The 23,670-nt window shown below is 47.8% G+C and overlaps 1 protein-coding gene across 4 annotated transcripts in view; it reads left to right on the forward strand.

The window, feature by feature from the left end:
• The window catches only part of ARHGAP39 (Rho GTPase activating protein 39), a 202,929-nt gene that overhangs the window by 112,667 nt on the left and 66,592 nt on the right, over positions 1–23,670 (forward strand). For all 4 annotated transcript variants that reach the window (XR_010794423.1, XR_010794422.1, XR_010794424.1 and 1 more), the window contains exons 4-5: positions 16,099–17,494; positions 21,675–22,236. Coding sequence is in view for 1 of the 4 variants with exons in the window: in XM_066626498.1 (XP_066482595.1) it covers positions 16,099–17,494; positions 21,675–22,236 (1,958 nt within the window). In the remaining 3 variants the exon portion in view is untranslated. The remainder of the gene's footprint in view (positions 1–16,098; positions 17,495–21,674; positions 22,237–23,670) is intronic.

Here is a 23,670-nt window from a genome sequence, read left to right on the forward strand (position 1 = left end):
AAGCTGCGGGGAGCCCTGCAGAAGGTTGCTCAGGGCTCCCTGCACCCCGTCGCGATGCCCCAGTCTGAAAAGCCCTGTACTAAGGGAATATTTCATTGCACCCAGCATCATGAACTCATGGAGGTCATGGCAACAAAATGTAGGTGGTTTTAAGGAAAAGTTGTTATGAGAACCAAGTGGCGCTGCTGTTCAAATCTCATGTAGAATTGTGGGGTTAGAAAGGGTTGAAAGCACCAGTCCTGTTCACCCAAAGCTCCCTCTTCTGCTGTGAGGAAGGAGCAACTGCCTGGCACCATTTCCACAGTGTCCAGCCTCTTCGATGTGGTGGGATTTGAGCAGAAAACAGCTGGGGGCAAATGGCTCCAGATGTCTCCAAGTGGCTGAACCAAATTGCCTGCAACAGGGGAAGCTGTGGCCCTGCCACTCTCCGCCAGTGAAAAACCAAGAGATGCAGTGGGGGTTGAGAGTGCATGTGTTTCAAGAAATCATTGTGGGTGTGGTGCACATGTTGCGGGATTTTGGTGTCCAGCAGGGGATTAGTTGTAGACTTCAGAGTTCTGGTGGTCTGGTCCTTCTGGCATTCAGAAGTTAATGCTGAAGCTACTGTGACTCTAAAAGTAGGAGTTAAAATAAGGAACAGAACTAATGATATTGCAAGCGCACTGCCCAGCACACATCCAGCGTATCTTGCAACAGCTGCCTGAGCCTTCTCTCCTTGCCATGTGTCTCCCTTTCCCAGCAAACGAGCAATTAAGAGATTAGATTTCACTATGGTGAGCACACAAGGCCTGGCTGCTTAGCACATGTTTTTGCAACCAGACATAAATCCCTCCACTTCCACTCAGCTTTATTGGCTGCAAAGCTGAATAATTTCTCTTTCTTTCTCTCTCTCTCTCTTTCTCACCCACACCCACCATCCCCTTTCCCTTTTGCTGATTACTTGGAGGCAGGGCAGCTAATTAACATCTTCAAACCTGGCACCTCAAGGAGGAGGCAGCAAATTGCTGGTAGAGAGATTTCTGGTGGACAGCAGAGGCCATTGCTTTCTTAGCCCTGCTGGCTTTGAAATCCAAAATGGCTAATCAGGCATTTGTTCTCTGGGAGCAGCTGTGGATTGGTGAGGAACTGTGTGTGAGAAGGGCACTGTTGGGCTCCTGGTCTGATCTGTCTAGTCTAGCCCTCGCTGTCCCATACTCAGATGCCTTCAGGAAATCCCAAGCAGGGCATAAAAGCAATAGCCTCCCCTCCCCCTTTGCTCTGCAGCAAGCCTCTGCATTTGGCTGTTATGGCACCCTGGATTTGCGTTTTACCTGAGCTTTTGCGATAAGGAATGCCTCAAAGGTTGATCAATTGAGCCTAGTAATTCTAAAATAAAGCACCTCTTACTGTAAAGCTATTTCCAGAACCATGCAGCACTTTCCATGGTCTGAGCCCCAGGGCCTCTGAGAGAAATTTTATCAGGGGGTGCAAAGTTTCTTTTGGACCCCTTTGCAAAGAGGGAGGGATGAGTGGGAGAGGGTGGTGACCGGTGAGCAGAATAGGGGCTGGGAAGGGCAAAGCACGGTGAGGGGAGGGTGGAGACAGCTGGGAAAGTCTTTGGAGCCCAGGTCTACCCACCGTTGTGGCGTCAGTAGAGTCCCTAGCATCCTGTACAAGTCTGAGTAGAGAGGAAAATGTCAGATCCCAGAAAATTTCTGGACCCCCTCCATTGGCTCCTGGGCCCCCATTTTGACCCTGGACCTGGGTACAAATTACCCCCTTTACCCTCCCTCTCCTTGGCCCTGCTGAGCCCCATTTTTGTTTGTTTTTGCACAGTCAAATCATAGAGTTGGGAAGGACCTACAAGATCGAGTCCAGTTCCCTGCCAATGCAGGCTGTCCACAACTACAGCATTGGTGGTTATCAAGTTTTTTGCTTCAGGACCTCTGAGAGATCTGAAATGTATCTGGAATATCATTCATATTCGTTAATAAACATTTTTTAAACTACTTGTTACAATGAGAACATTTGGAGTACGCCTCTGTACTCCCCATACCTGGTGGAAATTGTGCACAGTGGCCAGAAAGATCAGATATGGGGCCAGGATCAGTCACCTGGAAACATAAACAGCTCAGGGAGATTTGGAAGGGATTGGATTGTACCTGCCTGTGATTCTTTGCAATTCAAAGGTTATTCCTATGCAGTATGATTTGCTTTTCAGTTCTCATTCATCCTTAAATCACCTGTGAAGTAGGCATTTCGTGTACCCATTATGCAGATGAAGAACTGAGGCAGAGAGAGAGAAAGCGGCTGTTGAGCTAGTGAGCCTGTTCTCTCACTGGTGTGTTCACTGAGACCAGAAGCTGACCCCAGAGTCAGAGTCTGATATGCCATCCACAAGCTCATTCCAACTTTGCCTCTCAAAAGCACCCACAGTCTTTGCTGGATGGTTTATTTTGGCCCAGAAGCAGTATAAAGCAGGATTAAAGCATCATCCCCCCCCCTCGTATTTCAGAGTCAGAAACAAGGTACGCTTGCTTGGCATGCTTGCTTGCTTTGTCTCTGAGGCTCTCTTCAACTGGGGTTTTTTGGTGTGCTGCTCAACTGAGCCCCAGCTTTGGCTGCATTGGTATGCCGAGTGCAACCCAGTGTTGGCTGCCTGCCTCCAGAGGCTGCTTTGCTTCATGGACTGCTGCTGAGCTTTTGAAATGTTTTTCCTTTTCACTGCTGCCCACTTCAGCAAGTGTCAGGACTTAAGAAAGGGGAAAAGGGAGGAGTCCCGGGGGGGGGGCAACATCCCTCCCAGACTCTTTGTTGTGTTACTCTGAAGGTTTGGCAGCCCCCTGCTGGTTCAGGAAGCAAGAGGTGAGATGGCTAGAACTGGAGGGTTCCATGGCAGAGCTGCCTCCTCATGCCAGCGAGGAACTGAGTGTTGTGTGGGAGGGGGAGAAGCCAGCCATAAATGTGCAGGCTTCCAGGAGAGGCGGAGTGGGGGTTAGAGAGGAGACGCTGCACAAATGTTCCACAAATGGGCAGTGATGAGGACTGCCTCGGACAATTAACCCTGTTCGTGGAGAGGGTGCGGTCTGGGGTTGGTGTGAGGCACGATGACCCTGTGCAACCTCCCTGTTCGCAAGAAATATGCTCCTGAGTCTCAGTTGCTGGAGAGGAGCAGCAGCAGGAGTGGCTTCCGGCCTTGCTTGTGAGTGTCCCGGAGCCACTTGGCTGACCACTCTTGGGAGCAGGATGCTGGGTGAGAGGAATTTGTGGTCTGATCCAGCAGTCTCCCACTCTAATTCAGCTGCTTGATCCAGTGTTGCCCAAGCCTCCTAGCTCTCAGAGCCAATCATCCAATAGTATAAAAACCTCTGAGATCAGAGGCCGTAGAAGAATCGAGATGTCAAAGACTGACTCTGGGGCACAGTGAAAACTCAGCCTATCTTAATGTTGAGACCTAACTTGGGGCTTTCAGACTTTGATATTATGATTCCCTTTCTCAGTTGTAAACATAATGGTGTCTCTGCAGTGTTTGTGGAAGAAGCTCTATTTTGATCAAGCTTTTCTGTTCTTCCGCAGCTCTCTTTGTATTCTGAGGCAAGACTTTCAAGGGCGTGCAGTTGATCTGCTGAGCATACCCACCCCTGTTGGCAGTGACATATTTAGGGAAAATGGTGCCCATGGCAGGCACTGAAATTGCACCCCTGTCCAAACAGGGAAGGGGAGATCATGGGGTGGGAAGCCAGCCCTATTTTTCCTACCAAGTGAATTTATTCAGCAGGCTACACAGAGAAGAGGAGATCATGGAGTGGGAAGCCAGCCCTGTTCCGCAAAAAATGATTCGCGTTCCTACTAGTGTTGCACTTCTGCAATGGCACAGTTTCGGGTATATGGAAACACCTTAGCTTGTGATTGGCATCATTAGAGTGCACAGGAAAAGCTCCTCTGAAGTGCAGGTCAGTCATTGCTGGCACCTCATGTGGACACTGACCATTTGCCACTTTCTCTGCTGGTTGCATTAGCCTTTCCAGAACTCCTCTGCCCCTTAGCCCAGCAGTGAATCTCAGCAGAGGCACAGTCTTGTAGTTCCTATGCCCTTGTCATCCTTTCTCATTCTGCTAGTCCGTGGTGATGTCCTGTCAATCTTCCTTTCTGCCCAGCGCTTCCTACCTTTTTGTATGTATTCTTTCCACCATAAACAATTCTGAAAAGACATTTTTCCAGCAGGGAGCAATTAAGTATTGCCTACAGCACAGCGTAGTTCATTCTGTTGTGTGAGATCTGGGATGGCTGCAGCTCAACAGGGCCTGCTTAGCATTCTGCTACAGTCTTCTTCCCATGGCTGGTTCATGTCAGGAGCAGATCTGTTCATGGTGCACGAGAGCCGTCCAGCTCCCCTGCACCTTTCAGCATTGCCGGAAAGATAAACAAATGGCTACATGAAATATGGACACTGGTTGCCAACTCTGGGGTGAGAATCAGAGCTTTGCAGGCTTTGTCAGGCATCCAGGTTTCTTTAGAGGCAGTGCATTCTGTTCTGGGACTGGTCTGCTGGTCAGTTCTGGTCTGGTCTGGTCTGGTCTGCTGGTCAGTTCTGCTGGCCATCTGTTCCTTGACCCTGGTCAAATATTCAGTGAAGTTCAGCATACTTTGTGCCAGTGATGGCCTACCTTTTTAATAGCACCCCAGAGCCCAAGAGATAGGTACAATGGCTTTTAGCTCCCCAACTTTGGAGGAGTCGGGGCCATGCTCCCCTGATTTAGAAATCCCCCCCCCCCCGTGGCAAGCTTCTAGCAAACGTCTTTCATCTCTTGTCTTAATTGAGTTGCATGGTCTTATTCCTCCTCCTGGCTATGTGCTGTGATTGTAGGCACCTTTGGATAGGATAGGAATCTGGGAGTCAGATTCAAGGAGAAGTTGTAACCCTTGAGGGAAACCAGATGCCAAACATGTAGTTTGACTGTGTACCCAGTTAAATAGAAGCTGTCAGGGGTGTGCACGCATGTGTGTAAATAATCTGATTGAATCAGTCCTGCAAGGTGAAGGTATTCAGTCCTTTCCCCGCTGCACTTTGTTTCTGATAATGTCACATTCCCTGAGCTGCAGTTAACTCCATTGATGCCAGTGGAAATTTTCCTCCCAGTGCTCCTAGCAGCTTGGGGTGGTGAGGTGCCCACTGAAACCACAGGGCAGTAGGTTTCAGTGAGTGACTATGCACTTCCCTTTGTGCCACCCTTGGTCCTGATCTGGCCCTCCTGCAGTTGCTATTTAATTGAAAACAAACATGTGGATCCAAATTTCCTTCTCATGTAAACTTGGTAACAGAACATGTATGGAGAGGCTCTCGGAATTCAAAGGAGGTATTTCTCAGGAAGGAAAGGTGGCTTCTGGGGAGGTTGGAGCTGGTTTGTTAGTCCTCCCATGCCCATGTTTGTGTTCCTCTGCAAGAGACCAGCAGGCAGAAGTTCAGCTTTTGACACTCTGCTTGCTCTGTTGTGTGTGCTTCCCAGTGCCCTTCTGCTCTGCTTATTTACATGCTGGGATCATGGTTTTAATAAGTCTGCTATCTTGAGGAAATGCAGTGGGAGGGACCTTTACTGCCCAGTGAGATGACAGAGAAGGGTGTGGCAGCATCACCGGTGGTGCTAAGGCTCCAGGAGGAGGGTCAGTGGACCTGTTGGAGAGGCTTGCCAGGCCTCTGAGGGTGGCAGGGCCACATTATGCATCAGATTGCAAATGCTGTGCCAGAATAACTTACCTCCCTCCGCCTGACATGCTGAATCACAATCTGCATATGTGATTCAAATAAGGCAGAGTTGCATATCTGTTTCACACAAGTCCAATTCTCTACTAGTTGTGGCACACCACCCAGGGAAACTGAGTGTTGCAGTTGCCAAGGATGCACAGCCCTACTTCAGAGAGGAGACCCATGATTTGCAATCTGGGCTGTGTCAGCTGTAGAGCAGCACTGGCAGGGCAACTTTAAGCAGACAAGGTTCAAGCAAGAGAGGAGCTCTAAGCCCAGCTTAGAAACAGGAAGAAGCCATAGAGTGGAGAGAGACTGCTGGGGAGGGGGTCCTGCAGGAGAAAGTGGTGGGCCAAGGTAGGATTGGACACTCTTCCTCTTCCTTACGTGAAATTAGTTTGTGATTGAAATGGTTTCACAAACCCTGAAGCAGATGGATCCCTGAGCGTTGCTTGAGGCTCTTTCCAAAGTGCAGGAAAAGTGGTCCCTGCTCCAATGGGTGCACTACAGTCTCCAGGAGAGGTGGCAGAGGAGGGGAAGAGAGAGGGGGGCATATATATGGGGGGCATATATGTTGTATGTTCAGTATGTGGATTTAAGCTTTGTTGCAGTAGGTGGTGCGAACTGTGGAGTTCCATCGAAGGCTTCATAGCTTTTATGGAGGAATTTAGTGGAAGGAAGAGAGGTGGCATTATTACGCAGTTATCCTAGGAGGCAGCCAAGCCAAAGGGGCAGTGAGGGAGAATGGGCAGAGAGGAAGCAGGAAACTTACAGAGAGCAAGCATGGATATGCTGCAGTGGTGTTAGGTGACTGCACTAGGGGCATCCGATATTGCTCTCTGTCTTAAATATCCTCCATGCTGTGGTACCTTTTCTGAAAAACCCAAGCAGCCTGTTCGTTATCTTCACCTTTCTCACATGGCAAGCATTTTCGCCAGGGACTGGTTCATGTAGGCTTGCGAAGTGCCACAACCTTTGCTGGTGCCCTGTGAATCACAGCAACGCAGCACTGGAGTTTTCATGTGTTTCTCTCTTGGTCATGTTTGCAGGGCGTCAGATGAAGGGCAGCTGCTTTGTATTCCACTGCAAGCATCAAAGGGCCTCCTCCTCTTAGCCACCTAGCACTGGGCTTTTTTGCTGGGCCGCAAAAGATAAAAGATGGATGATGGAAGAACTTGGCCTCTTACCTGTCAGGGCTGATGTCCAATTCTTGAGGCCTGGGAGGGATCAAACCCATTTTGTACTGTGATGGATGAAGTCAAAATAACCAAGAGCCAGGAAATAGGAATAGGTGGAGAGGAAAGGCAGAGAGGTGTTACCTCCAGAGGATGGTGGAAAAACCTGATTCCTAGCTTATGAATTGGTTCGGCAACTCTGCTTCCCAAAGATGAGTACAGAACCTGGGGTAAGAAACTCAGGGAGCCCCTTGCTTTGCTTCTTCAGTGCAATCCCAGATTAGCAGCAGCCCCCAGCCTTCTTAAGCAGGGCTCCACTTTAAGGTCTTTCCTTCTCTCCTGTCTCCTTTAGAAATGAAGTGAGCCACAAGCAGGAATGGGATCCAAACCAGGTCATCTTCTGCTTCATAGATTTTTTAAAAGAATGTTTAAAAGTTTCTGCAACATTGCAAACAATAGTAAAGATATGCTGCAGACCCGTCTGATTCCTCTCCCCATTCTTTTGCCTGCCCCCTCCTCCGTTTCAATGTCCACAATCATTGTTAAGGCTACAGTCATACATATACTCATTTGGAAGTCCCACTGAAATACATGAGGCTTGCTTCTGAGGATACCTGCGTGGGTTTGTGCAGTGACTACAGTTATTCTGATGTTTTGAACTGCATTCCCTGGTGATGAATTCCGCAAGGGTCGGCTTCTTGACGGACTCTGTGTGCTGCCCCAGTCATGTGGTAGGTGTCCTCTTAGAGTTAGTTTTCAAATGTGATTTGTTCATAGATGGAAAGTATGTCAAGGGCCTCAGTCCATAAGATCCTGGAGGTGGATTTTTGTCCTGTGTCTTCTGCAAAATAAGCTGCTTGGCAGTCAACACTCTGGGCAGAATTTTTTTCTGGATGATCCATGAAACTGGCACGTACCTTGGGGGTGGACTTGATTGTGATGGACAGAGTGAGGGGAGCCCGGAGCACCGTGTAGATGCGGGTCTGGATGTTGAGCCAGAAGTCTGCCACTGGTGGGTGCTTCCACATCATGCACACCAGAGTGCCAGTGGGACGCCCTTGTCTCCAGCACTGTGATATGCTCCTCATAGTTTTGTGCCTTGGGAAAGTTTTAAGAATTTTGCTGCTGTCAGTCTGCTGTGCTGATGTTTCTGAGGGTGGATCATAGGAACAGCTGGAGTAGAAAGAGGAAGACAAAGGGAAGGAGGGCCTGCTTCTCACTCCCGCACTTGTTTGTGTCCAGGGCCTCTCCATATGCTCTTGTTTTCCTACCAATGGTATGTACTTATCTAGCGCTTTTGTTGCTGATTTGTCCTGTCAGCAAATAAGCACTTGTGCTGGCTGCTTGCCCAGCTCTGCTGTATCTGGAGGTTTTGCCCCCCCCCCCCGTCAATTGTAATGTAGATATTCTGGTCTACTAAGATTTGTTCTCTGCATTTTCTGCTGATTGAGTTGCATGCAGTTCCTGGGGCTGAATGGGAATCATCAGTTTTTACTGTTTTGCAGCTCCAGAGTTTTTGAATTTCTCCTCCTAATTTTTTCTAGCGACAATGTGAGTCTGTGGTAACAGTAACAGAAACAACAAAGGGCCTTATGGCACCATAAAGACAAAGACATGAGTGTTAGCAGAGGCTTTTGTGGACTGCATAGGCAGGGTGTGCATGCGCAGGTGTAGAGGGAAAAGAATGCCTTTTCCCCCCCTCTCCTCATCTGTATCTGCGGAAGCTTCTGCTGCAAGAAATGTGAGATGTTTTTTAAGGTGCTGCAGGACTCTGGTTTTTTGTCTTTGGCACATCTTCATGTTCCTATGTGAGACACAGAGCACCTTCTCTGAGATTATGGAAGAGCCAGCCATTGAGGAAGGGTAGGGGCCTGTGGGAGCACTATGGGGCAGGCCTGGTCCTTCTCATGAGGTGAGAATTAGGCTGGGCCATGCTTCTTCCTGTGGAGTAACCAGAAATTAGAATTAGGCTCACTGGGCTAGTACAGGGGAGCTGACGGAGGGTCAGGACCCTCAGAGTTCAGCTTGGGCCCTGCTGCCTCTGTTCCACTCTGCAGTTGTGGCCTGTGACCTTTGTGCAGAGGCAGCCTATTTACTAATGAATGCATTGTGGTAACTCTGCGATGCACCAGCTACTTGCATTATATTAGATGCGTGCCAGGAGAGAAGGGAACTGGAGGTGTGTCTGTGACCCTGCTTTGGGGCAAGGCAACATGCGTGCCTCTCTGCACACTCCAAGACTCATGGCCCCAGAGGGCTCTTTGTAGATCTTGGGTTGTGGAATGTGAGCTCAGCAAATGAAGAAGATAAAAACCACTGTAAACTCTCAATAACTAACAATAGGACAGATCCTGCTTCTGATGATACTCTAAGAGAGAATCTTTTCCAGCTTGAAGTGGAGGTCTGGTGGTTTATTCTAACAGTGCTTGAAGCCAGTGATTAAAACATTAACTCTGACCATGGAACCTCAGGTGATATTTATGCAGCCGATAGCTTTGATCATGTATCAAAGCCGATAGCTTTGATCCAAGCTCCTCAAGGCTTGGGACTCATAGCACAATCCTAACCTGCGCTGGTACAGCCAGGGCACACGGCCTGCACTGTGTCCAACACAGGTTAGGAGCAGGCTGGAGGTCACCTTGGGGTAAGGGAATATTTTTCCCCTTACCCTAACGCCCCAGCCTCCCCTATAGGGCTATAGCTGGTACAAATCCAGGAAGCCCTCCTTGCAGCTAGGCATTTCTTGCTGCCTGTGAACCAGCTGTTGGAGCAAAGCATGCACCAAAGAAAGAGATTATGCCTGTGTATGTTGGCTGCCTAATCTGAACACTTGCAAAATGAATACGCATGCCCCACTTTATTCGGGGCCTGCGTGCACAGTGATTTCTGCAGAGAGCTGTTGTGCACGTAACAGCCCTAGAACGTTCTCAGTCAGGTCTTGCAATCATCTTGGCAAGAGGCGATCTGGCAGTGAGACTATGTGGGGAGCCGACCAGAGGCAGCAGATTTTGGGAGCTGCTGAGCGTGAGGGAGACTGACAAGACTTAACCAGTGGAGACGTTTTTCTGTGCAAGCCCCATTAAAGTCCCGTGGTTTATGCAGGAGGACTTCCAAGTCGGATGTGTCCCTTGCTAGTTATTGGAGTGCCTGTCTCTCCTTCAAAAAGTCAGCTTTTCATGTTCCAGAATATTGACTTGGACTGGCTCTTGTGCTGACCACTTCCCGGCAGCCTGGTTAGTGATGTTCTTGCTCAGCACAATCTAGTCATGTGGACCCGCTTGAAAATCCTTTGTGTTGGCTGGGAACAATGCTGTACTTTGCAGAAGCCTGGGATTCTTTTGATGCTTATCAGGTTTTCCTTGAAGAAAAAATCCAGTGATGGTGGGCAGATAACCTCTCCCATTACTACCAGTTTTCCCTCCTATTGTGTTCCATAGAAGCATGTTGGATGTGCTCTAGGCAAGGGTAGGCAGAAGGCAGTGAGATCCATTCTGGTACTGAAACCCCCTAGGGTGTGTGTGCTCACAGGTCTCTCCCTTAATTCTGTGGATTTCCCTCTTCCTGTTAGCCACTGTTTTGTACCTGACTTGAGTTGCTGGGCCCTGATCTGTGGTAAAAAAGCATCTACAGGTAGATTTTATCAGTCTGAAGTGTGCCTGCCCTGCTGGGGGGGAGGGGGGTCTCTTTCATGCAGGGCAAAAGAACCAAATGTGTACCTTGGAGTATGCCCCAGAATTCCTGCCACACACATCACCGGGTTCCTCGGCAGGTGTGCAGAGATTGTCACAAGGCAGTGTTCCCTCGAGGTAGGCTGTTCGAAAGCCACTGTCCTCAAACTTTGGTAGTGCAACCCTCAAGGGTTAGTACTATGTAGTTATCATTATGAGGAATTTATAATTGCTCCCTGCCATGAAATATTAATTGGGAGTGGGGGGGGGGAACCTCAGATCTGTAGCAAATTTTCCCAGTTAGAATCCTCTAAAGTGCCCAGTGTGAGAATGTGTTGCTGGAATAGTAATTATGGGAGATAATGGGATCCAGACGACAGAGCAGCAAGTACTTTTTCCTCCTTGTTTCATTTCACAGTTGTTATTCCAGAAGAATATGAGTTATTGTGAATTGAAGAAGTGCTTTAGCAGGGAGCATTATGGGTTTGTTGTATTGAAGCTCTGCCCCTTTACTGTGTTTAGCCAGAGGGGAAGTCTTCCTCCCCCTCCCCCAAAAGTACTTCTCAAAGCTTAGGTGAGAACCAAAGACCAACCATATTAACTCAGGGTAATAATGGTCTTTCTAGAAAGTTCTGCATGCTTTCACTCACCTTCTCTTGTTAATAGTAAGGACCCAAGTGCACATTTGCTTGCTGTGTACCTGATCTTAGTGGGCTATTGTGGATGGTTAAGCCTGAGAGACAAGGAAGGAATAGGTGTGCATCAATATTAAAGAAAGGTCATCACCTTTTAATGCCCAAAATAGCTTAGGACCTGTCCCCTGAGTTCTGCTGATGAGTCCTTCTGGCATGTTCTGCTGCTCACTGGAGCTCATTTGGTGATGACACGGGCCAGGGCTTTTTAAATGTTGTCACTCAGTATGTGGAGCACTCTTCTGCAGAAGGTCAGACTGGCCTCAACATTGCCAGGGTTGGGGTGGTAGCTGAAAGTCTCCCAATGTCATTTAGTTCTGCTTGATAGATGCCGGTATAGGTACTTCTGGTCACTGCTTTATCCTGCCTTTGGTTCTGCCTTTTTTGTGGTGGTTTTAGGCTGGTTTTGATACTGATCACAGCAACCAGTGTTAATACGTGCTTCTGGTGGTGGTAATAATTTGTTGCAGAGGGTGGCTAGGCACTGCGGGTGCTTCCTTATTAGGAGAGGAAAGGAAGGACACAAATATTTCAATAAACTAGCAATGATGAAAGTGGGGCTGTTGGGAGTTCCTGACTGCGGTGTTGGTCTCCTACAAGTGCCCCCTTCCTCAGCTTTCTTTGACAGCATTGCTGGGAAACCAAGATGGTAACTGGAGGCTGCTGAGAGTTTCACTTCTACTAGCACTGCTGAAGGGGTGGCAAAAAGAAATAACCAGTTTTTTAAAAAAATCCTGTTCAGCACTGACAGGGGAGCACCAATATGATTTGCAACCAAAATGATTACTGGGCTGGGGCACCTCCCTTACAAGGAAAGCCTACAGCATTCTACACTTTTCAGTGTAGAAAAGAGGCGCCTGAAGGGGGGATATGATTGAGGCATATAAAATTATGCAGGGGATGGATAGAGTGGCTAGAGAGATGCTCTTTTCCCTCTCACATAACACCAGAACAGGGGATATCCACTTAAATTGAATGTTGGGAGAAATAGGACAGACAAAAAAAAATATTTCTTTACCGAGCGTGTAATTAGTCTGTGGAACTCCCTACCACAGGAAGTGGTGATGGCATCTTTCCTAGATGCCTTTAAGAGGAGATTAGACAAATTTCCCGAGGAAAAGTCCATCACGGGTTACAAGTCATGATAGGTATATGCAAGCTTCAAATTTTAAAAGTAGGCTACCTCAGAATGCCTAATGCAGGGGAGGGCACCGGGATGCAGGTTGTGTCTTGTTGTCTTGTGTGCTCCCTGAAGCACTTGGTGGGCCACTGTGAGATACAGGAAGTTGGACTAAATCAGGGGTGTCCAAAGTTTTTGGCAGGAGGGCCACATCATCTCTCTGACACTGTGTCAGGGGCCAGGGAAAAAAAGAATTAATTTACATTTAAAATTTGAATAAATTTACATAAGTTTACATAAATTATTATACTAGAGGTGGAACTTATATGAATGAACGAAGGTCTTGCAATAGCTCAAGGCCTATAAAAGGCCTTGCAGAAAGCAAGGCTGGCCTTTCCTTTGCTGCCACTACTGCATCACAGACGTGAAACAACAAGCAGTGGAGAAAGCCCTCATCCCACAGCTCACGCAAGAGGTCAAACAGTTGCCCTCATGCTGAGAGCAGTTGCGTTGGGCCAGTGCGGGCTCCAACAAATCTCCACAGGGCCAGAGGCTCATTTGAGACTGGAGGCCCCCTGAGGGCCGCATTGAGAGGCCTCGAGGGCCGTAAGTGGCCCCAGGGCCTGGGTTTGGGCACCCCTGGACTAGATGAGCCTGTGGCCTGATCCAGCGGGGCTCTTGTGTATTTTGGGGGAAGAGCCCCTGCTTTGCTTGCAGAGTCCCAGGTTCATCTCCAGTATTTCCAGCTAGGGCAGAGAAAAATGCCCGCTTGCAAACCTGTAGAGCTGCTGCCAATTGGTGTTGTCAAGACTGAGTTTGATGGACCAATGGTCTGGTACAGCAGGAGGTGGTCGCCTGTGCTCTGGTGAGAGAAATGCCAGAAAAGAGAGTACCCCACTTAGGACTCATAGGAGCTGCCACATGTTGCTGCTGGAAACAGGATTCTGGCCTTGATGGCCCTTTGCTGTGATCCAGCAGGGCTTTTCTGTTCTTATTATCCACTTATGCTGCTGACCCTGTGTGTGATCCCCCAGAATAAAAAAAATTGAAGCCTCTCTTTGTTTTAATGGGGCACTCAGAAACCAACTATTAGTCACTGCAGCTTAATTGAACTTTCAGGTTCAAGATACCCAAAACAGGTGAATGTGTAACAAATATATTCAGACTGTCCACCGCTGAATGCCAGTTGCTGGTGGTGAGTCATAAGAACATAAGAACATAAGAACAGCCCCACTGGATCAGGCCATAGGCCCATCTAGTCCAGCTTCCTGTATCTCACAGCGGCCCACCAAATGCCCCAGGGAGCACACCAGATAACAAGAGACCTCATCCTGGTGCTCTCCCCTACATCTGGCATTCTGACTTAACCCATTCCTAAAATCAGGAGGTTGCGCATACACATCATGGCTTGTACCCCATAATGGATTTTTCCTCCAGAAACTCGTCCAATCCCCTTTTAAAGGCGTCTAGGCTAGACGCCAGCACCACATCCTGTGGCAAGGAGTTCCACAGACCGACCACGCGCTGAGTAAAGAAATATTTTCTTTTGTCTGTCCTAACCCGCCCAACACTCAATTTTAGTGGATGTCCCCTGGTTCTGGTATTATGTGAGAGTGTAAAGAGCATCTCCCTATCCACTCTGTCCATCCCCTGCATAATTTTGTATGTCTCAATCATGTCCCCTCTCAAGCATCTCTTTTCTAGGCTGAAGAGGCCCAAACGCCGTAGCCTTTCCTCATAAGGAAGGTGCCCCAGCCCCGTAATCATCTTAGTCGCTCTCTTTTGCACCTTTTCCATTTCCACTATGTCTTTTTTGAGATGCGGCGACCAGAACTGGACACAATACTCCAGGTGTGGCCTTACCATAGATTTGTACAACGGCATTATAATACTAACCGTTTTGTTCTCAATACCCTTCCTAATGATCCCAAGCATAGAATTGGCCTTCTTCACTGCTGCCGCACATTGGGTCGACACTTTCATCGACCTGTCCACCACCACCCCAAGATCTCTCTCCTGATCTGTCACAGACAGCTCAGAACCCATCAGCCTATATCTAAAGTTTTGATTTTTTGCCCCAATGTGCATGACTTTACACTTACTGACATTGAAGCGCATCTGCCATTTTGCTGCCCATTCTGCCAGTCTGGAGAGATCCTTCTGGAGCTCCTCACAATCACTTCTGGTCTTTACCACTCGGAAAAGTTTGGTGTCATCTGCAAACTTAGCCACTTCACTGCTCAACCCTGTCTCCAGGTCATTTATGAAGAGGTTGAAAAGCACCGGTCCCAGGACAGATCCTTGGGGCACACCGCTTTTCACCTCTCTCCATTGTGAAAATTGCCCATTGACACCCACTCTCTGCTTCCTGGCCTCCAACCAGTTCTCAATCCACGAGAGGACCTGTCCTCTAATTCCCTGACTGTGGAGTTTTTTCAGTAGCCTTTGGTGAGGGACCGTGTCAAACGCCTTCTGAAAGTCCAGATATATAATGTCCACGGGTTCTCCCGCATCCACATGCCTGTTGACCTTTTCAAAGAATTCTATAAGGTTTGTGAGGCAAGACTTACCCTTACAGAAGCCATGCTGACTCTCCCTCAGCAAGGCCTGTTCGTCTATGTGTTTTGAGATCCTATCTTTGATGAGGCATTCCACCATCTTACCTGGTATAGATGTTAGGCTGACCGGCTTATAGTTTCCCGGGTCCCCCCTCTTTCCCTTTTTAAAAATAGGCGTGACATTTGCTATCCTCCAATCTTCTGGTACCGTGGCCGTTTTGAGGGACAAGTTGCATACCTTAGTCAAGAGATCTGCAACTTCATTCTTCAATTCCTTAATAACCCTTGGGTGTATGCCATCAGGGCCCGGTGACTTATTGATCTTTAATTTATCAATGAGGTCTGAAACATCTTCTCTTTTAACCTCTATCTGACATCTAGATATCTGACATCTATCTGACATCTGATATCTCTATCTAACATGACTATCTAGTCATGAGGCCATCAGTTGCATGGTTAAAACAGCAAACGCAGATTTGTGTGTGATGTGAATCTTGCAAATACTTTCATGCTTGGCTTTCATCTATGCCATGTTCTGGGAAACAAGGGCCCTCCAATTATACTTGTAATGGTAATAAATTTTCTCAAATGAATTTTAATTATTAAGATTACTTATACTGCTTTTTATCAAGAGTTGCTCACAAAGCAGTTTACATAGTAAAATACAGTAGATCAATAAATTCAGAAAGTGGAGGAAACTGTTTTTGAGTCCATTCCATATATGGTGAAAATAGCTGGTGCAGTATTCAGAGTAACAAGCAACACTGAAACATAAAAAGAAATTAAATTGGAGTGACCTGGTTTTGCCTGACTCCTTTTGGGCATAATATAAGCTATTTAAAGTCCTGTATCGCTTATCAATTATTGCATTTGTATCTTGCTTTTTTACCACTGTGGAAGATAAGACAGTGTATGTAGGATTCCCAGGTGCATTCCCTCCTCTTGGTACTGACTAGACTCAGACAAGCTGCATCAGGTGTCTTTGAAGCATGCCTAGGATTTTCTTCTCGCAAGTCATCTGGGGAAAGGACTGTATCCCTAGTGTGCAGAGGTGGGAATATAAATGTAATAAACAAACCCATAGCAACCATCATATTTACAAGAAGGTGGTGCTTGCATCATCCCTGTTTCTGACATCTGCTTTCTCTTGTCCCCCCGCTCAGGGCGTCGTCTCTCAGGTGGAACACGGGCACGAAGGAACGAATGCTCATCAAGGTGACAGACCGAGAGCCCAGCTTCCTCATGCACCAGGGCAATGGCTACATCCCTGACAGCCAGCAGGGGACACGATCTCGCAGGCCCTCAGGGGGCCAGCCATCTCCCAGCCTCCAAACCTTTGCCCCTGATTCAGACAACTCTGTCTTCTTCCCAGAGAGGAAGCAGTCGCCCTTCCTGAAGCGCGCTGACCATGTGGGTGGCTGCTCACCGTTGCTGGGGCGGGGGGAGTCATTCTGTTCACCGCTCCAGGCCCAGCACCGGAAGCACTCCAGTGAGTCGCAGCCCTCCTCTCCACGCTATGCCTACGAGCCTCCGTTGTACGAGGAACCTCCCATGGAGTACCAGGCCCCCATCTATGATGAGCCCCCTGTGGACATGCAGTTTGATGCCAGTGGGAGCTACAAGGCCGGCTCACCACAGAAGTCGCCCATCCGCAAGCCCCACCCTTTCCTGCAGTCACCCAAACAGGGCTCCAACTCGCCCTACCAGCAGCTGGTGCTGACCAAGCAGAAGGGCTCTGATCGCTTCATGAGCCTGGAATACAGCCCTGCTGGAAAGGAGTATGTCCGACAACTGGTCTACGTTGAGCAGTCGGGCTCCAGCCCCAAGATGAAGACTGGACTTCGGCACAAGTATTCTCCCAACCCCATTGGCGGCTCCTACTCACTCCAGCACAGCCCCTGCCTGATGCGGGACCAGCGCCTGGAGGTCAAATCTGGAGACTACAGCAGCATGGAAGGGGCTGACTTCCGGCAGAGCCCGCCAGTCAGCCAGGCTTCACAGGGCGAAGACTCCATGTCATGGTCCAGTCAGCAGAACACCATGTCTTCTACAGGTTATTCTCCTGGCACCCGCAAACGGAAAAGCAGGAAGCCCTCGCTCTCTTATGACCCCAATGCCTCCTCCACAGATGGCTCAGGGGAGCGGGAAGAAGGGCTGCCTGAGGAGAGGCCACCCTCAAGTTGCAACAGACCACTGGTGAACCGCATGGAGAGCAGGTCTGTAGAAGCTGAAATGACGAGGGGCTTCCCAGAGCCCTTCTTGGCCCAGGCACGGCTAGCGTGGGAGGCCCAGCAAGCGCACTACCACATGAAGCAGCGGAGCAGTTGGGATTCTCAGAAAGATGGCTCCGGTTATGAGAGCGACGGGGCTGTGCCCCTCCCCATGCCGGGCCCGGTTGTGCGCGCCTTCAGCGAGGACGAGGCTCTGGCCCAGCAGGAGAACAAGCACTGGAAACGCAACACCTTTGAGAAACTGGGCTTCCCCCAGATCCTCCTGGAGAAGAGTGTGTCTGTGCAGACAAACCTGGCTTCACCCGAGCCCTACCTGCATCCGTCCCAGGTGAGGCATGTAAACGTGGAAGCCAGAAGGTGGGTTTGGGTTGGAATTATTTAGGACGAGTTTTACGCAGTTGTGGAAGCAAATAATCTGGGCTTTTGCTAGGCTGTTCTAGAGCTAAATTCCTGACGAAAGTTAGATTAAGCCAACACTGAATGTTGAGAAGATTTTGTAAAGCCTTGCAACTTCAGGCTGTCTCCAGGCTACTGTATGTTCAGACAGTTACTCAGTAGATTGGATTGGAGGTCTCTTGACCCCCCCCCCCCCGGCCTTGGCCTTTATTTCTCTTTGGCCTCAAGCTGTGGGATCTTCAGTTAAGTTTATATGGTTGTGCCCCGTCTGAAGCAAGGCTTTGTCCATGTGGCTCAGGAGTTACAGGATTTGGCCCATTAGGTGTCTTGCTCTCATGGCAGAGCTTCCAAGAGAGGAATTGGTGGGCTTACTTCTTAGCCAAAAAGGTAAACTGGCCAATATATTTGGCCAACATAACTTAACTTATTTATTAAATGTTGTATATAATTGTGTGACTTAAGAATGGCCCAGTTTGCTATTTTAGCAGCTAAATTTTGAGGGGACCTTGTGGGCACCAGATTATAGCAGATTATACAGTCAAAATAACTGTTTTATTTCTACCCCCTCCCCACCATTTTTGCTGCTAATTTATCACTATTGAATGCCAAAAACCTCACTAGTATCACGTCAGAGTTGGAGACATCTGGGAAGAATATATTTTAGTTTCAGTCTGGATCAGGGCCCCCCAGATGTGCCCTAATGTTGATTTTGACCCTGTTTGACTCTCAAATGACCCTATTTAAAGTAGCTGAACTGATTATCGCAAAAGCCCCCCCCCCCAAAAAAAAAAAAACAAACAACAACCTCAACAGCAACATTGCATGAAATCCAAATTGCCCTAGGGCTGTTCAATGTTCCTCTGTTCCTTTGGCTCTTTTTGCTTTTCAATGTCAAAGCCTCTCAGCTTTTGTTGCAATTCAATTGAATTCAATTGGGTTCCATCAAAACATGGTTCTGTTCACGAGTGTCAGTGGCATCACTGACAAATTTTAATCGTTTGTAACAGGGATATAATCGTGAATAACAGCCCCTGCCTTGCCTGCAGAGGCCCCGGGTTCAATTCCTGGCATTTCTGGATGGAACAGAGGAAAATTCCTGCCGGAAATCCTGCAGAGCTGCTGCCCCTCCGCATCAACTGCACAGAATTTAGATGGAGCAGTGGCCTGACTTGGTGACCAGTTGGCAGCAAGGGCACCTGTGTTGTGTGAAACAAGATGCTGGACCAGATGGGCCTTTGTTTTGATCCAGCAAGGCTTTTCCTCTGTTGTTCTTTGTCTCTTTCCACCTCATCCCAAGACTTTATATAGTATTATAGTTTTGGCAAACAGCATAAAAAAATGCTCGGAACAGGAGAGCAAAACAGGAAATAAGATAAAAAGTTGTAAAACACAATAAAACTACAGTAAATTTAAAATAAGAAAAATCAAGTAATTTCCAAATCAAACAGATAAATCCAGTAACAATCAGGCATAAAAGTTTTAATACAACTGGAAACTGACAGAGATACAGGCTGAAATCCTCTACACACATACTTGAGAGTAAGCCTCGCTGAATATAGTAGAGCCTTCTTTTAAGTAAAGAACGCACAGGTCTGTTCTTGGCATCCACGGGGATTTCCGTTTTTCTGAAAACTATGTGTGGTCTGTCTAGGCCTCAGGCTCTTCCATGTGACTGGACAGGCTCTTCCAGTCACTTCTGGGAAATAGTCTGTGGGTCTTTCTGTGGGTTTGGAACCTGCAGTGGGGTAAAATCCATGGGTTCTGAACCCGTGGATAAAGGGGATCCACTGTATAGGATTATGCTACTAATCAGAGTTAGTATAAAATTGCCAATGATCAATAAATGCAAAACAAGCAATATTTAGTTTTACAGTGTGTGAATCTGGGTTTTCAAAGCAGAGGACAAACCAGAACTAAACTCTCATTCATGCTTTTGGTTCACAGTCTGCTAAACCACCAACCTTGTTGGATCCATTTCTCCTTGAAAGACACTGCTTACTAGCCAGGATAGCCTTAGCTACAGTTAACAAATATATAGCAAGGTCTCTTGTATCCACAGGCCAGTCGACATTATTTAACAAAAGTTCCATTGGGTCCTCTGGGAGAGGTTAATCCACAATGTCATTAATTCTTTCCAAAGCACAATACCAAGGGTCTTGTTTTTTTTCACAGCTTACCCATAAATGAAGATAAATTCCTCTCTGGCCGCAGCCTTTCCAGACCCTGCCTGAATTCTGCTGAAGGATGTTTGCGTGCAGTTATATCTCACTCACTCATGACTCTGAATGATGGTGCTCTGAGTTTTAGTCCAACGGAAGGATTAGGAATCCAAATGTATTTCCCCTGATAAAGCATAATGCATTTCCCACAAGTCATTTTGTCACCCATAGTCAGGATTCAGTTTTGCTGTGTAGTTAAGACTAGACTTTTGAAACCTGAGTACCAGAACCCAGAGGTGAAGGTTCTTACGTAACCCATGATTTGGTTAACTGGTTGTATGATTGACTGAGCTGTAAGTTCTCTGTTCAGCTTGAAACATTGGAGTGAGGATGGGGTGAACCTGGCTGACCTCTTGCCAGCTACTGTGGTGGCAAGGAGTGTTCTTCCTGGCTGTTGGCTACCACTTTTTTCTCTCCCCCCACCCATTGTCACAGATACAGGGCCCTATCCTAATCAGCTTTTCAGTGCCAGTGCAGTGCAGTCCTGAGGTAAGGGAACAAATGTCTCCTTACCTTGAGGAGGCCTCTGTCACTGCCCCCACCACCTCAGGATGCAAAGCACATCCTTCAAGATGATAAAGCATTGCTTGAAGTGGGGGAAATTGCTGGCAGTCAGTGAAAGAAGCAGTACTGTACAAGACCTTTTGGCCTCTTCCACAAGACCGTGAAAAGGTTGCCCCTTCCTGCCATTTTTTGCATCTGCAAATGGGATGATGCAAATGAAGGGGCATTTTGGTTCAGGCCTAAATTATGCAGAAAATATTGGATCTGCAAACTAGAGGGTTATCATCTCATCGGTTTTGGGGGGATGGCCCCGCCATTGTCAGAACAGTGCTGCCTTTTAGCACATCAGCTCTTGCCTCAACTCTTTGAAGCATCCCAGCTTCCAGGAGTCAAGAGATTTTGATGGTGAAGAAAAGGTGGAGCTATTTTTCCGATCAGAAAATGCATTCTTAACTGCATCACAAAATTAAATTTTAAAATCAGACTTCAAAAATTGCACCATTTGAAGGTTTCAGATTAAACTTTTTTTACATTTAGATTTTATTTATCTCTGGGGTAAAATGGAACAAACTTAAACTGGGTATTACATGCCATCAATGGTTGGTTTACTCCAGTCACAGCCAGTCCAGCTATGAGGTGACATGCAGATGGTGGTGGTGGTGATGGGGTGACGGATTTCAGATGCCATTCTCTCTGAATGTGCCACTGCCTCCCTCCAGCCCACCATGACACAAGCCACCTCAACCCACCTCCTAGTGTAGTCTTCCCAAACCTGGAAGTGCAGAGTGTTCAATATAATTTAAAGTAACAAAGCAGATCCCTTTAAATATAATAAATAAGTAAAGTGAACTTCAGGTTTGCAAAAATTATGCACTGGAGTGCAGTAAGGGGCATTTTTTTCTGCAGCACACTGCAGCAGAGGCAACAGCAGTGAACCCAAGGCACCATTGAGCTGCTTCCCTGGTCATGCTGCTTATGACTCCAAAGCCTTTAGACCTGATTGCCTGCAACTCTCCAGGCATCTTTCCCAACATGGATAAGTGACTCAGTGTTGCCCAGGACCCACCGTATGCCAGGAAGGCACTCTTTCCTGATAATCGTATCCCTCTTTCCCAAAGGGCTACATAGTAATAAAGGTAAGGGAAAGGTAGAAGGAAGGAAAAAGTTATGCAGGTCATTCAAAATGATTACCATGTTGCAGCTAATATTTATAGGCAAATGACACACAGTGGGACATGGTAAAGCTCAACTTTGCCAAACTTTGCCATTCTCCACTCACCAGCTGATTGTGTAGTGGGGGCGGGGGAAATTGCTGTGAGAGGAGAAACACAGCTTTTCCCAGTGGTGGCTGGTGGTGATTGTTTCTCATCTCTTCCCTTGCATTCTCAGTCAGAAGACCTTGGTGCCTGTGCCCAGTTTGAGAGCAGCCGGCAGAACAGGAACATGATGCCTAGCACCAGTTGTGTCTTCCCCACCTTCAACCTGAGGAAGCCTTCCTCAGAGACGGACATTGAGAACTGGGCCTCCAAGCACTTCAACAAGCACACCCAGGGCCTCTTCCGGCGCAAGGTCTCCATAGCCAACATGCTGGCTTGGAGCAGTGAGTCCATCAAGAAACCCATGATCATGACCACCGACCGCAATGTCAAGAAGGAAGCCTGCGAGATCTTCAAACTGATCCAGATGTACATGGGGGACCGGCGGGCCAAGACAGACCAGCTCAATGTGGCCCTGGAGATTGCCACCAAGGGCTGGAGCATGCAGGGCCTTCGGGACGAACTGTACATCCAGCTGTGCCGGCAGACCACAGAGAACTTCCGCTATGAGAGCCTGGCTCGTGGCTGGGAGCTCATGTCAATTTGCTTGGCCTTCTTCCCACCCACCCCCAAGTTCCATTCGTATCTAGAAGGATATATTTATAGGCACATGGATCCTGTGAATGACACAAAAGGTAAGAGAGAGTGGAAGGCATCATCTGGTTTGGCTTTGTCTCTTAGAAAGCCAGTCATTCTGTTTGTGTTCTTGATTGGCAACTTGGGACTAAGATGGCAACCTGTAGGCAAAATGAGGCAAGGACAACCCTTGGGCATTAGCACTGGCTTTCCCCTTCCAAGGCTCTGCAGAATCCACTATGAGATTCAATGTGAAATGAATTTGTTGGCCTTGAGATAGTCCTGAGCAACACAAACATGCATTTGCACCATACAAACACACAACCGCAAGTTTGAGCTTATTCCTTTGACCCAGGCCACCTCAGTGCCACTGAATACAGTTGGATTAACTGTGGTGCTCAGGATGCTGAAGAGTAGGGGCCGAGGCTACGTGGTGACAAGAATTGCTGACAGCTTGTGGTTTCTGTCTCCCTCTTTCTGTCCCAGTGTCTCTTTTCTCATGATTTCCTCATCTTGTCTCCCAGTGCAGGTCGCTTGCCTGACTGCTTTTACTATTATTTCTACTACTACTACTACTACTACCACCACCACCACCACCACCACCACCTACTGCTGCACATTCTATAATGCCAGCAGTGGGTGCTTTTATTCCCCTCTTCCTTGAATGGAGACTGGTGTGGAACTCCTTGTTTATGCAAGTTGGTGATGTTGGTGAATTGATTAAATTGATAGAAGGAGGTGTTGTGCACCTGGTGTGATTGGTAGAGTATCTAACTTCAGAGACCAAGAGCTGGACTTGAAGACTATCAGTCCTCTGAGTATCAATACAGACTTATCTGTTCCTGGTAGATCAGGCAGCAGGGTCTTGGGTGGACTCTGCTTCATTCCTGCTACCTGTGATGTTTTAATTGAGTTTGCACCTGCGAATGACTGTGTTTGACTATCTGTTGATTTGTTTGTTCATACTTTCCTTCCTTCCTGACCCTTCAGTGAAGATTGGTTTCCAAAATGACTTGAACATTCCAGAGATAGGTGCAAAAGTAATAATTAATTAAATTGTTAATTAAAGAGCAGTAGGAGAATGCATTCAAAGCACCAAGAAAAGAACCAAGAGCACAGCCAATACAGTGAGCGCAACTGCCTGCCTCTCCAAGTCTCTGAAAGAACTTTCCTGCAGCGGCGTAGCTAAGGGGAGGCAGCGAGGGTTACATTGACCTGGTATTTAGGGGTGCCAATCTGCACCCCAGTGTCAGATCACAAGGCGGTACCTTCTTCTGCCCCCCCCCCCCGGACACTTGAAATGGTCACAAGCTGCTCTGAGTCACTGAGCTTTATTTGTCAGGGAATAAAAACAACAAAAGAAAGCAGCCGGTTGCTCAGAACGACTCATGACAGCTCCGAACATGCAGTGAACCTGGAAGCAATTGGTGGTGATGTCATCACACCACTTCAATTATTTTAGGGTCTGGCACTTCCGGGGTTGTCATCTGACA

Source organism: Tiliqua scincoides, chromosome 4, assembly GCF_035046505.1.
Source record: "Tiliqua scincoides isolate rTilSci1 chromosome 4, rTilSci1.hap2, whole genome shotgun sequence".
Classification (NCBI taxonomy): Eukaryota; Metazoa; Chordata; class Lepidosauria; order Squamata; family Scincidae; genus Tiliqua; species Tiliqua scincoides.